Source organism: Oncorhynchus gorbuscha, linkage group LG18 (assembly GCF_021184085.1).
Source record: "Oncorhynchus gorbuscha isolate QuinsamMale2020 ecotype Even-year linkage group LG18, OgorEven_v1.0, whole genome shotgun sequence".
NCBI classification, from domain to species: domain Eukaryota; kingdom Metazoa; phylum Chordata; class Actinopteri; order Salmoniformes; family Salmonidae; genus Oncorhynchus; species Oncorhynchus gorbuscha.
The window spans coordinates 42,438,001-42,452,186 of record NC_060190.1 but is presented as its reverse complement, the minus strand read 5'-3'; the positions used below and the strand labels follow the sequence as shown (position 1 = coordinate 42,452,186).

Below are 14,186 nucleotides of genomic sequence, written 5' to 3'. Positions count from 1 at the left end.
AAGTTTGACAGGCAAATGACTTGTGTTGAAGAAGTGTACACAATGCTAAGGACATCACACACCCATATATTTTGGACACGGTGTCAGTCACAGTTTGCTACCTCACCGTTAATGCAAACAATTTCAGAGGAACATGAAAAACTACAGCAGTGGTCTGTTGTGTTCTCAGGGAAAACGCTACAGAATGGAAATGATGCCACCCAGGCAAGATTAGTGAAATATGAAAGGATTTGTTAACACCCAGGGAAGGAGCCACATCTACTCATGCTGACCTCTGTGATTGGTTGGATGTGATCAGAATGATCCAATCTCAGTACGCCCCACCTCTGGCCTGGCTATTTCCCAAATCTAGTTAAGGCTCCATTTTTTTTACATGGCCATTGATGGACAGGGCTTTGTCCAAACACAGTGGACAGCTGATTCATAACATCACATATTATGATGTCATAACGTAATGACTCTCCCCAAAAGCCTGATTGCATCCCAAACGCCACCCTATTCCCAACATAGTGCACTACTTTAGACCAAACTACTATGGTCCCTAGTTAAAAGTAGTGTACTATATAGGGAGAAGGGTGCCATTTAGGGTGCTTACTCTGAATTTTACTTTCTGATTCTACAATATTATTGTGGAATGCAAATCTCTTTGTGATTGGGCATTGAGGTTTGGGTATGTTTGTTTGGTGTGTGTAGCAAGGTGAATGAATGTGTTACTACTCTGGAAATGCGGACATATATACACTACAGTAGACAAACTCACTATAATCAATGTTTTTATTCCATCTTTGAAAAACAATTTTCAGAATTGCTAGTTTAACAAAAAAGCCCCCAAAAATATAATGCAGGAATCTTACGTTAAAGTTTTCAGAAAATAGCTGTACAAAACATATTTTCAAGAGTAAAAGTTCCCACTGGGCACATACTGGTTAAATCAACGTTGTTTTCACGTCATTTCAACAAAATTACATTGAACCAATGTGGAATTGACGTCTGTGCCCAGTGCCTTGATCATTTTAGCAATATACTGTATGTATTTCAGTATCTCCTTCTGCATAGTTTCTGTGTAAGATCAGCAGTTTGTTCATGGTACACAAATCCTGACCCAACCCCACAATTAACCCATTAAAGGATCCAGTTAACAAAAAATAATTTGATCCAAACAGAACTTACTTGCTGAATATTTCCCCATCACTTATCAGAAAATACTACATTGGTCACCATGACAATCTATTCAATAGATTGATCAGACATACAAGCATCAATAGATTGTACCCTCTGAATCATACCTTATTTTGTTCTGATCGTTGGTTGGCATCTAAGAAGCCGCACAGTAAGTAAACCAACTGAACACTTAAAATAAAGAGATTGCAGAAAGATCTCCATATATGTTAGAAATGACAAAACAATCCAAATAGGAATAATCCATGTCCAAAACAAGAGAACAAAGCTTTTTAGAGCTATATTTCAATCCATTATTTGTTTGTAATATTTCATATCAAAAAAGAAAAGAATTACCAAGTACCAAGAATTATTTTTTATTTATTTTTACAATTGGACTTTTTAGGACAAACTAATTTCAAGGACATAACACTCTAGTTCTTTACATTATTTATCTCCAAGTCTTTGAGAAAATAAAATGTATATGTGGAAGATAAAATCAATAGTATGATCTCAATTATAATTGCATCATTCCAATGCATAGGAACAAAGGGATCATGAAATCTTGTATCTCTCACTTAAGAGTAAACTATATTTGAATCAAACACAGGACATTTTTAAAGTCGTATTTGTTGAGGGCCATAGCATGCATTTCATAGACGTTACATATTACCTCACAATCATAGACGATAAACTTTCTCCTGAAACCATGATCCATAACATGACTGTAAATTAACGTTTGACATGTCACCTCTGATTTGAATGTCAATATCTTTCACTACATTTAGTAATTTCATGTCAGCAGACATTTTGACTGAAGTGCTGCATGTTTGATGCAACAATACTGGTTCTTTCGACTAGAAGAAGGGAAACTGGCGCAAGAATGCTTTAATTAAAGTTGTAGTGTGAATATTTGGAGCCCACACCCCTCCTACAACCCACCTCCACAAAATAAAAGTGTTGAGCTTTGGTAAATACTGATGTCTATGACCCCACTTTACCTTTCGTGTTTCAGACATAACAATAACACAGTCAGGTGACACCTTGTGCACCCTCCACCAAATCCCACCACCAGAAGACAAAACTTAACATCCTATCCAACTGACAAAAGAAGAGGATTATTGTGCGCCCCAAAAGGTCATCTATTCCCTATATAGTGCACTGCCTAGCGGTTAGAGCGTTGGGCCAGTCACTGAAAGGTTGTTGGTTCGAATACCCGAGCTGGCAATGTGAGAAATTTGCCGATGTGCCTTTGAGCAAGGCACTTAACCCTAATTTGCTCCAGGAGCATCGTAATACTATGGCTGACCTTGTAAAACACCACATTTCACTGTACCTATCCGGTGTATGTGACAATAAAACCTTTTTTTAGTTTTTACTTTTAACCAGAGCCCATAGTTCTGGTCAAAAGTAGTGCATTATATACGGAATAGAGTGCCATATGCAATGCAGCCAGGGATTAACACGCTTCTAAATATCTACAGAACACATGACAAACATGCAGTAGATACATTTCTCTGACAGTGTGGATGTGGGGTCCACAACATTATTACACACTGCCCTTTCTTTGAATCCCAATGAAACAGCGGAGTAGGATCACTTGGCAAAGAGAGATTTGTGGATTACTCCATTTCCGACCAACACGAGACAGGTTATCAGTTGTAAAATTCTAAAATGAAAAATGGGGATGATAGAGACCCTTGATGTTTTATTCTAAAGCTTTCAACGCAGAAAGAAACCTTAGGCACTTCATAGAGTATAATAGTATAAGGCGGTGCTTTATCTTGTGAATAAAACAACCACAAAACAAATCTCTTTGGGATACAGTGACTAGTCAGGATTGGGCATGCCTGTGTGTGCTTACAGTTACAATTTGAGCAATAGAACATATCTTGCTACCACAAAACCATTGCCGCCCCACGATGTGTACAAAACGTAAGATATGTCAGTGTGAGTACTGTAGAACTTCTGGAACAGGCAATAACGCAAATAAAATTTGTAAAACACATACTTTTACTTCTCAGCATTGTCGTTTTTTTTTTACAAACCGAAATATCTTACTTTAAATAGGATACATTTTAAAATAGTAAAAGTTGAGTGGAAATGACTTGGCAAACTATGGATAAAGGGCAACCGATAGGGGGTAAACTAGTGTGCATTGTGTTCACTCTTAGCAGCCTACTTATCACAAGTCCCTCACGCGACCCAAATATGGCACCCAGAAGGCTTGACACAAAATGTAACAAAAAGGCCTCGGTTTAACCAATATGGCATCCTTAGCAGACTATACACCAGCAGAGAATCACTCCAAATTTGCTACCGAACTTTAAAGTCAAAATTAGTCTGTTCATTTAAAGGGCATTTTTTAAAAGGGGTGCCAAAAATGTAGGGAAACCAGTTCAAGTGTCCTGTACCTGATGCATCTCAGTGTGAATCTGCATAAAGAGGCAGGGTTTATGTTACAGCCCTGCCTTTACACGATGGTGTGACCCTTGGTTTGTAATGGTCCCTATTGGCCGGGGATTAGGTTATCTTCAGCTAATGAGAATGGAGGATTTCATGTAAATACAACATACAGAGGCTGTTAACGTATGGCTGTTCTTCCTCAACATCCAAGACATTACAAAAGTCATCTACACTTCTTACCATATCAAACATTTAAAAGACATCTCAAAAGTGTATAGAAAAACCTAACAATTGAAAAAGAAACATTTTCTGGAAAGAACGCAAATTTTTCTTACTTCAAAAACAAAACCAAAACAGAATTAATATATTTTTCTTTTCAGAAGGCACAAAGATGGAGATCCCTTGCTCCCCATGTAAGGTCTGCTCAAATGAGGTCATGTCATGCACTGTAATGTCATGTCATGCTGGCCTTGGATCAGAAAGACCACTGGGTTTAGCTTTTACAATTAATTTCCTGAAGGACTCAATCCATTCAGGAGAAACTTCCTTAAAAAAGGCCTTTATACAGGCCGTTGTACTACGAAATGGAAATGAAAATCACTATGTGGTTTTTGTAGTTTCCTTGCAATGCTTTAGAGTCCCCCTTCAAAGTTTTTGTACAGAGATTGTTGTCGAAGCAGAGATGTTGTGTGTACAGTCAATTGTTTTGTGTCGCAATTAGTGCTATAAAATCTAAGTCTCGTTTTTGGAGAAACAAAGATCTGGCCAGTCAGTTTAAATGATTTGAGTACTAGTATGTGTTTGAGTACATGTAAAATGAGAAAAGAGTGAGCCACTTTGCATTGTGTTTGTTGGATTTTTTCCAGAACAGCAGTTTTGCAGCACCAGCTAACATACGGAGGGGAAAATAGTAGGAACAGTGGACAGCCGTCCAGACACACAGTTCAGGGGCCAAACAAACACACCACCGAGTGTCTCTAGGATACTAACACCGCACACAGTGTGTGTATGTAAGTAAGGTTTGGTCTTTTTCCGTCGGTTGATGGGTGTGGTCTGGCTGGGAGGGGGAGATTCTGGCTTATAAGAGGGGGTGTGTCGTGTCAGGGGGCCCGTAGCTGCTGCAGTTTGGCGTAGACGTCATCCGCCTCACTCAGCTCTTCAAAGACAGGCAGGAGGCTCAGCAGCTCTGTGTCCTCCAGGTCGTCAAACCAGGACACCACAGGCACCTGAGGACACACACATAGATTAAAACATTTGACATTTTAGAGAAATTAGGCTATTAATTAAGGAAATAAACTTTTCACTGCAGTTGGGAAATGTTGATTTCCACAGTTTAAAAAACCTGGGAATGTTGGCATCAAATAGCTTCTTGCTTAAACCAGGAAGATCACCTCAGTGATTCTACATTGGGACAGGCCTGTAAGGCCATTGGTGAGACAGTAAAGCTCAGGCTGGACAGCAGCACTCACAGCATTCTCAGGGTGGAAGATGTAGGAGGCGGGGGAGTTGTCCAGGATGAGGGTCTTGTTGAGCTGGCGGCCCAGGCGGCTCAGGTCCTTGACGTAGCAGCCCTGATGGAACACACAGGACTCCCGAAAGAGACGCGTCCGGAACACGCCACACTGATCTAGAAGGTCAGTCACTGGGTCTGCATACTGCAGGAGAGGCGGGAGGGAGGAGATGGAGAGAAAAAGAGAGAAACAGAAAGGTAGCGAGGGCCAGGAAGGGAGTAGGACAGAGAGTAGGATGTATGGGGAGTGGTATATTGGGTGGTACAGATGAGTTGAAGGGATAGTTCGGGATTTTGGCAATGAGGCCATTTATCTACTTCCCCAGAGTTGGATGAACTCGTGGATACCATTTTTATGTCTCTGCGGCAGTTTGAAGTTAATTGCTAACTAGCACAAGCGCAATTTCTAACTAGCATTGGCTAGCAACATTACCTCTAACTTCCTTCATACTGGACAGAGACATAAAAATGGTATCCACAAGTTCATCCAACTCTGGGGAAGTAGATAAAGGCCTCATTGCCAAAAACCCGAAGTATCCCTTCAACAATGCTGGAATTGCTACGTTTTCAAGAGGCATATCTCATCGCCACCAGGTGGAGCAAATGGTATAAGTACCAGTTAATTTTCCAAAAGCAATGTTACCTTTGCAAGACTTGCAGTGAAGAGAACACACTCAAACAGCTCTCCCATCCTTTGGAGGAACTCGTCGACATGTGGCCTCTTCAGGACGAAAACCTGGGACACATCACAGCACGGTTATAAGCATCTGGCTAGGAGAATCAAGTACAGCTATCCAGCAGCGACCATCTATGAACACTAGTCTATGGACTAACTAACTGACTGGAGCAACTTCGCACAACTCCAGTCCGTAAGGACCACAGTATCTATTGATCTGCAATCTGATCAAAGTTATTCACTGGCTACAGAGTTGACTCACCTGGCTTAAAAAGCTTAATGTGTTGGCAAATTGAAAAGGCAACAGTGAAAAGAAAACAGAGGCTAGTAAGCACATCTTTCATCCATTCAACAACCTGGTTCAACATTTCAGAAAATAAAATAAAGCCAACATATAAAACTAAACTGAACAGGAAGGTTAAAAAAGGGTTAAACATTTACTGAATACAATGGAGGCCTGCCTCCCTGTTTGGTCTGTCTACTTTTTCCTACTCATTCCGTCTGTGGGTCAGGGAATGCGTCCAAGCGTCTGTCGGTGTGGTCGTTCCAGAGGGTGTGTTGGAAGTTGGCAGCCGCCTCCTGAAACAAGTAATCGAGAATAGGCCGTGCTGGCGGGAACCAGCCTATCCTGGATTACTTGAATCAGGCCGAAGCCAGAGAGCTTTGGCTAGTGTCCCATGACGAGGAGGCCATTATGGGGTGAGGGAGCCCTCGCTGACCCCTGGCTTAATTGTACTATACAGCTTTAACATTTTTACAATTGATACATATGTAGCTATGACTTCTACAATAAGAAATAAATCTATCTTGATCATGGAAAATAACATATTTATACAACAAATGTTCCTTTTGATTTCAAATTTGAATTAATTTATTAATGTTAAATGTGTTCAATTTCCGAAGCAGTTGTATTTCTCTAATGGGCTGAAATAGCTAAACATAAACACAGGGAGGCTGATTATTTGAATTTGTCTGATGGAGCACATACAGTACATACACACAATACATGTGTGTTGATCTGAATGCCATAGTCATTGTAAGTTACCTGGTGTGTTGTTCCTTCAATCTCCACAGGTACAATGAAGTCAGCATTACTGATGGGCTACAGGATCAGAAAGGGACAACCGTTCACCATCATCAGTTTTCAAATCCAATAAAACCAGTTGCAGTGACACTCAAAATACAAAAGTATACATTAACCACAAAGATGAGATATTCTGTAATCTCCCGTGAGTAGATTCTACGTGTAGACCGAGAGAATCTGCCAGGACTGAATGAGATGCGTGAGATCTGAGCAGATTCCCCTTGAGTGCTTTGTGTGTGCGCCCACACCGCCCGGGAGAGGAGGGGCTTTGACTGAAAGTTTCCTTTTGTGAGGGTGGAGACTTCGTTTTTGTCAGAAGTCTTAATTTCTAACAAGTAAAACACAAAAGTTAAATTACACAGCCGACCAACTAACACTAGATTTTAATTCCCGGCTAACAGAGATGATAGTCTTATAAAACATTATTAAAATCATTGTCAAGTTTTTAATGAGGAAAAAAAAAAAAAAACACTCCTCCCCACCAAAAGCAGTTGAAATCATGCCCTATCAAGAGAAACATGTAAACTAAGGGGGATATGTACAACAGTGGTCTGTTTGCCAGTGACCAATGTTTTGTTGATGAATGTGTTTACGGCATCATCATCTCCTCTTTCACTCTCCCAGCCAGTGTAATGAGCTACCTGATCCAGCTAACAGCTGTCCATTACTACATATGACACACAGACTAATAGGGGGATCTACAAGTGAGACGACCACAAACAAGAGGACTATAAATGAAATGATTACATTTTAGTCATTTAGCAGACACTCTTATACAGAGCAACTTACAGTAATGAGTAGGGATGCACGATATATTGGTGAACATATCGGAATCGGACGATATTAGCCAAAAATGCAAACATCGGTATCGGTCGATGTCTAGTTTAACGCCGATGTTAAAAACCTATGTCAAAGCTACCGTGCAAACCTATATAACGTAGGTACATGACGTAATAATGCAACGTCAAATTTTGCGCTCCACGTGCAACACAGCATTCCTAACCTAGCACACAGAATGTCTGCTGTGTGGATCGAGCAGTCAACAAGTTGAGCAGTCATTTGAAAGAGCAAGAACATTTCAGCGAGACAACTCAAAGGTGAAATCCATTAAAGCCAAGATAATGGAATTCATTGCCCTTGACAATCAACCGTTCTCTGTCGAGGGTGATGTTGGCTTTCACCGACTGGTCGAGCACGGGTACACACTACCAAGTGTGCTATTTTTTAGATGTTGCCCTACCGGAATTACACAGTATTAGCGTCACTATTAGCTTCACGACATACACACTATGGAACGCCGTTTGGGTCTTTGCGTGTCAAAAAAGATAGTAGCACTGTCTAAGCTGTACAAAAAAAGTCTACAAACAAGCAAACAAGGACACGAACGATGTCTACAAACAAGGACACGAACGATGTGTTTACAATACTGAGTTGGTAATAAAGCATAATTTGTTCCAAAGCAACTTATGGGGAGGCTAGCTTTAGCTTGGTACCTAGCTAGCACCAATACAACCAGCCTGAAAACAATGACCAGCCGAAAATGCAGTCATTTTTATTATTCTTAGCAATGATTTAGGAAACCTTATGAGTACGTTTTAGCAAGGTTGCCACTTGTTGTTCGCCTATTGAAATGGAACTTCAGTTCATGAAAATGATCGCTAGCCAGCTACTGAACCTCTCTGCGCACCGAACCCGTTAGCGGGATTAAATTTGACAACATACGGTGATCGCTACATAAATAATCATATTAAACATTCATGAAAGTACAAGTGTCTCACATGTTTCGAAAGCCTAGAGTCTTGCTAATCCAACTGCGTTGTCAGATTTAAAAAATGATTTACTGCAAAAGAATACAATGCGATTATCTTGAGGATAGAGCCCCATAAAAAAAAATATTTCAACCAGCACAGGCGTAACAAAATCACAAATTACAATAAAATAAATTGTTTACCTTTGACGATCTTCCTCTGTTTGCAATCCCAATATTCATTGTTACACAATGAATGGTCTTTTGTTTGATAAAATCCATTTTTATAGCCTAACACGAAACATTGTGAACCGCTTGTGTTGTGAATTCCGTCTCATTCAATTTGACGACACATTCGATGTAAATACACACATAGAACGTGACTTTTCCAGTCATGTTTAGTTTCATTGCAATCAACGGGTTTGTTTGTAACACAATCTAACTTGATAGGTCCTTTCGCTGGACGTATTGACTGAAAGAAACCGATTTGAAGACAACAAGTAATGACATCATTGTGCACCAATGATATGACTGCTGTTTCATTGATTGACTGTATTTTAACCCAATCACCACAGATCATCTTGAAATCTAGCTGGGTAGATAGCCAATGAGCCGAGGTAAACGGCAATATGTAATGGTTATGTGTTGGAAGACCAACCCATGTAGTAAACTCTCGCCATTGAAGATTCATACTGGAAGGAGCGCATGTTACGCACAGCACTTTTTTGGTAAAGCGCATCTTCAGCTTTTTATATATCAATCAGTATGGCGACTAAGTCAGGGAAAGCTAAATCTAAGTCTAGATATACAGATGTACACACAATTATAGAAGAAATTGATCGGGAAAGTGAGACAGAGATTGTTGGAGGACGATTCATAGCTTTGATTCCCCAAATGGAGGAATATTTTTTGAACAGAGAGGACATTGTTTTCGACTGGTAAGTTCTTCTCATGCTAATGCCGTTGTTTGAAATTAATAATACAAAATATTGTGTGATTTTTTAAAATTTTAGTAGCAATATATAAAAATGTATTGAAATGTGTAAAGTACACGTTGGCTATACATTGTGGGTGGGGGTATGTTTGTATGTAAGTTTTTGACCCATAGCCTATGTTTGTGTGTGTATATATACATATTGTGAATTAGAGGGAGCATGGCCGAGATGCGTGTGTCTGCCGCTCCACCCCACCCCACCCCCACATGAAATAGCCTATTTGAGGCTGTTGAGGGGAGGGCAGGCCGACAACAGTGGCCAAAGTGAAATGGAGACAGTAGATACAGCTGGTCTGTTGTAATATAATAAAGACAGTAGATCTAGCTGAAATGTCATAATATAAAATAGACAGTAGATCTTACAGGTCTATAATAATATATTCAACCTTATGTTCCCTGTACTCTCATATATATATATATATATATATATATATATATATATATATATATATATATATATATATATATATATATATATATATATATATATTATACCTGTTGATACAGGGCTCATATGTGAAACTATTCTTACTGAACATTTTCTTTCACAGTGACACTGACTCCGAATGGGAGCCCCCAGTGCCAAGGTGTCCATCCCCCACTGAAGCTGGTTCATCCAGCTCCTGCCACAAGTGGTGTTCATCTGCCCAAATTTATTTCTGCAGGCATGGATGTGCCTCAGAGCCAAAAGGGCACAGCATAGAGGTGTCGCTGTGTTCTTTGCAAAATGAAGGCCCCCATCATCTGCACCACATGCTTGGTGACCCTCTGCTTTACAGCAGAAAGAGACTGCTATGGCACCTGGCATCAGCAGCACAATATTGTGTAGAGGACTGAGGGTCTTCTAAATATTGAAAGTGTTATTTTGTAAATGTATATATATTTTTCCCATTTTTTCCCTCCATTTGGGGGGGGGGGGTGTTAGAATATAATTTTGGTATTTAGTATATAGTTATTCCATTCAAAATGTATAACTTCACCAATTTGGCCACTTGGGTACATTTGGGCTACTTGTGTGGGACACCTGAGTGACTTCATGATAAATGTCATGTAAGCACACTCATTTTGGAAGTTATCATTCTGAAACTTTGCAAAAGTACTGTTGCCCTCTTATGTTTTTCACTGAAATTGTCCCCATCATCCTATCTGAATGTTTGTTTTGCCTTGTTCATTTTAACAACAATAAATAAAAAAACATTTGTTTTTTTCATTGTATTATCTAAACCAGATCTATTGTGTTATATTCTCCTACATTCAACTTTACACTAACTTCAGAGTGTTTTCTTTCAAATGAAACCAATAATATGCATATCCTTGGTTCTGGGCCTGAGCTACAGGCAGTTAAATTTGGGTATGTCTTCAGGCGGAAATTGAAAAAAGTAGGGGGGTAGCTGTAAGAGTTTTAAGACCAAATCATTTTTTACAATGACGGACCGGACAAAACAGTTATGGATGCAAGGACTTACCATGTGATGCAGCCTAGGTACTGTAGTGACGCCTCTTGCACTGAGATGCAGTGCCTTAGACCGCTGTGTCCATGTGTGTGTTAACTATTTAACTGTACTAGAATGCTTAAAAGGCTGATAAAAGTTTAAATATCGGTTATCTGCATTGTTTTTTTGGCAAGGAAAATATTGGATACCGGTATCGGCTAAAAATATCATATCGGTGCATCACTAGCAGTGAGAACACACATTTTTGTACAGGCCCCCCGTGGGAATCGAACACACAACCCCGGCGTTGCAAGCGCAATGCTCTATCAACTGAGCCACGAGATTACAACCTGTTGTTGCAAATAAGTGAAGTAAGAGTTACAGTTGAAGTTGGAAGTTTACATACACCTTAGCCAAATACATTAAAACTCAGTTTTTCACAATTCTTGACATTTAATCCTAGTAAAAAGTCCATGTCTTAGGTCAGTTATGATCACCACTTTATTTTAAGAATGTGAAATGTCAGAATAATAGTAGAGATAATTATTTAAGCTTTTATTCCGTTCATCACATTCCCCGTGGGTCAGAGGTTTACATACACTCAATTAGTGTTTGGTAGCATTGCCTTTCAATTGTTTAACTTGGGTCAAATGTTTTGGGTAGCCTTCCACAAGCTTCCCACAATACGTTGGGTGAATTTTGGCCCATTCCTCCTGACAGAGCTGGTGTAACTTAGTCAGGTTTGTTGGCCTCCTTGCTCGCACACGTTTTTTCAGTTCTGCCCACACTTTTTTAATAGGATTGAGGTCAGGGCTTTGTGATGGCCACTCTAAAACCTTTACTTTGTTGTCCTTAATACATTTTGCCACAGCTTTGGAAGTATTCTTGGGGTCATTGTCCATTTGGAAGACCCATTTGCGACCAAGCTTTAACTTCCTGACTGATGTCTTGAGATGTTGCTTCAATATATCCACATAATTTTCCTACCTCATGATGCCATCTATTTTGTGATTTGCACCAGTCCCTCCTGCAGCAAAGCACCCTACAAAATGATGATGCCACCCCCATGCTTCACGGTTGGGATGGTGTTTTCGGCTTGCAAGCCTCTCCCTTTTTCCTCCAAACATAACGATGGTCACTATGGCTAAACAGTTCTATTTTTATTTCATCAGACCAGAGGACATTTCTCCAAAAAGTACAATCTTTGTCCCCATGTGCAGTTGCAAACCGTAGACTGTCTTTTTTTATGGCGGTTTTGGAGCAGTAGCTTCTTCCTTTCTGAGCGGCCTTTCAGGTTATGTCGATTTAGGATTCGTTTTACTGTGGATATAGATACTTTTGTATCGGTTTCCTCCAGCATCTTCACAAGGTCCTTTGCTGTTGTTCTGGGATTGATTTGCACTTTTCGCACCAATGTCTGTTCATCTCTAGGAGACAGAAAACATCCCCTTCCTGAGCGGTACGACGGCTGTGTGGTCCCATGGTGTTTATCCTTGCATACTATTGTTTGTACAGATGAACGTGGTACCTTCAGGCATTTGGAAATTGCTCCCAAGGATGAACCAGACTTGTGGAGGTCTACAATTTTTTGTTCTGAGGTCTTGGCTGATTTATTTTGATTTTCCCATGATGTCAAGCAGAGGCACTGAGTTTGAAGGTAGACCTTGAAATACATCCACAGGTACACCTCCAATTGACTCAAACAATGTCAATTAGCCTATCAGAAGCTTCTAAAGCCATGACATCATTTTCTGGAATTTTCCAAGCTGTTTAAAGGCACAGTCAATTTAGTGTATGTACATTTCTGACCCACTGGAATTATGATACAGTGAATTATAAGTGAAATAATATGTCTGTAAACAATCATTGGAAACATTACTTCTGTCATGCACAAAGTAGATATCCTAACCGACTTGCCAAAACTATAGTTTGCTTTCAAGTAATTTGTGGAGTGGTTGAAAAACGAGTTTTAATGACTCCAACCTAAGTGTATGTAAACTTCCGACTTCAACTGTATATACTGCATGATCATCTGCCCTGGCTTGCACAGGATCAAAACAACATCTCTCGGAATTCTTCATATGTGGTGAGATAATAGGTCAAGGTTTTCTATCAGCACCATTTCTTATTAAGTGTGTGTGTGTGTTACCTTGAATGAGCTGTGCACCAGCGTTTCGTCCAGGTCAATGACCACACAGATCTTGCCCTCATCCTCAGGGGTTACCTCTGGCAGTAGACTGGTCTCTGGGACCTGAAAGGGGCGGGACAGGGAGAATGGTAGGGAGAGGAGTAGGAGGGTAGAGGCAGGGTAGAGGTGGGGAGGTCAAAAAGGAACCACATTTCCCAGCCTGCACCACTACATGTGGCACTCATCCTACTCTCTTTTTCACATTACAGTGCACCAGTCTTGTAAGAATCGCATTGGCTATAAAAATCACATAATTCCCAGTAAAATAAGTGGCCATTGTTGATTATATTTTAGAAATACTTCCGTCCCACCGTTTAAAACTACTGTAAGTGGTTAATTGTTATATCTAGGATTCTTATATTCAGAGTGCACTGTAGTAACATGTTTGGCCACCAGGTTACACTTTCCCTGTGTTGAACCTTTTCTTGCCCAGGGACCCTCTCCCAAACCGGCATGTCAGGGACACCATCATACGTTAGCAAAACAGTTTTTCTTGTCTTATCAGGTGAATGGCAAGGAGAAGTAATTAACATTTTAAAATTAATATTATTTGTAAATTATTTTGATCTCCCCACATTATAATTGGAAGAGGAAGTAGAAACTCTAACATAGCCTATTTGCTAGAAGGGCAACTCCAAAAACATTTTCACTAAAAGCAGCTGTTTAGCTGGTAAAACAAAAAGGTAAGCAATGTGTTGGCAAAGCTTACCAGCTGTGTGCCGCACTGGTAGCCTATTCACGGGTGCTTTTTCAAAGCCTTAGGAATAATATTAGGAGTTGAGAAATAATGTGGGCATTATTAGAAAGATGATATTATCCTCTATTCTACTCTAAGTATGTAATTAAACATGTGTTTATTCGGTTAGCAATATTCATAAAAACATTGAAATAACAATAATAAAAATCTCAGACCCTCTGCAGTACCTGAATACCCATCACATCCCACACTTGACGACAGATTCCAGAGGGAATCCATAATCTAATAACCTG

The 14,186-nt window shown here is 39.9% G+C and overlaps 1 protein-coding gene across 1 annotated transcript in view; it reads right to left on the bottom strand.

Moving 5' to 3' along the window:
- Positions 1–756: 756 nt before the first annotated feature.
- LOC124002810 (carboxy-terminal domain RNA polymerase II polypeptide A small phosphatase 2-like) overlaps positions 757–14,186 on the bottom strand; it is a 32,080-nt gene continuing 18,650 nt past the window's right edge. Inside the window, exons 3-7 of the mRNA XM_046310564.1 lie at positions 13,158–13,259; positions 6,796–6,852; positions 5,718–5,810; positions 5,034–5,219; positions 757–4,790 (exon numbers count right to left, since the gene is read on the bottom strand). Of these exons, the coding sequence (XP_046166520.1) occupies positions 4,665–4,790; positions 5,034–5,219; positions 5,718–5,810; positions 6,796–6,852; positions 13,158–13,259 (564 nt within the window). The 3' untranslated portion in view covers positions 757–4,664. The remainder of the gene's footprint in view (positions 4,791–5,033; positions 5,220–5,717; positions 5,811–6,795; positions 6,853–13,157; positions 13,260–14,186) is intronic.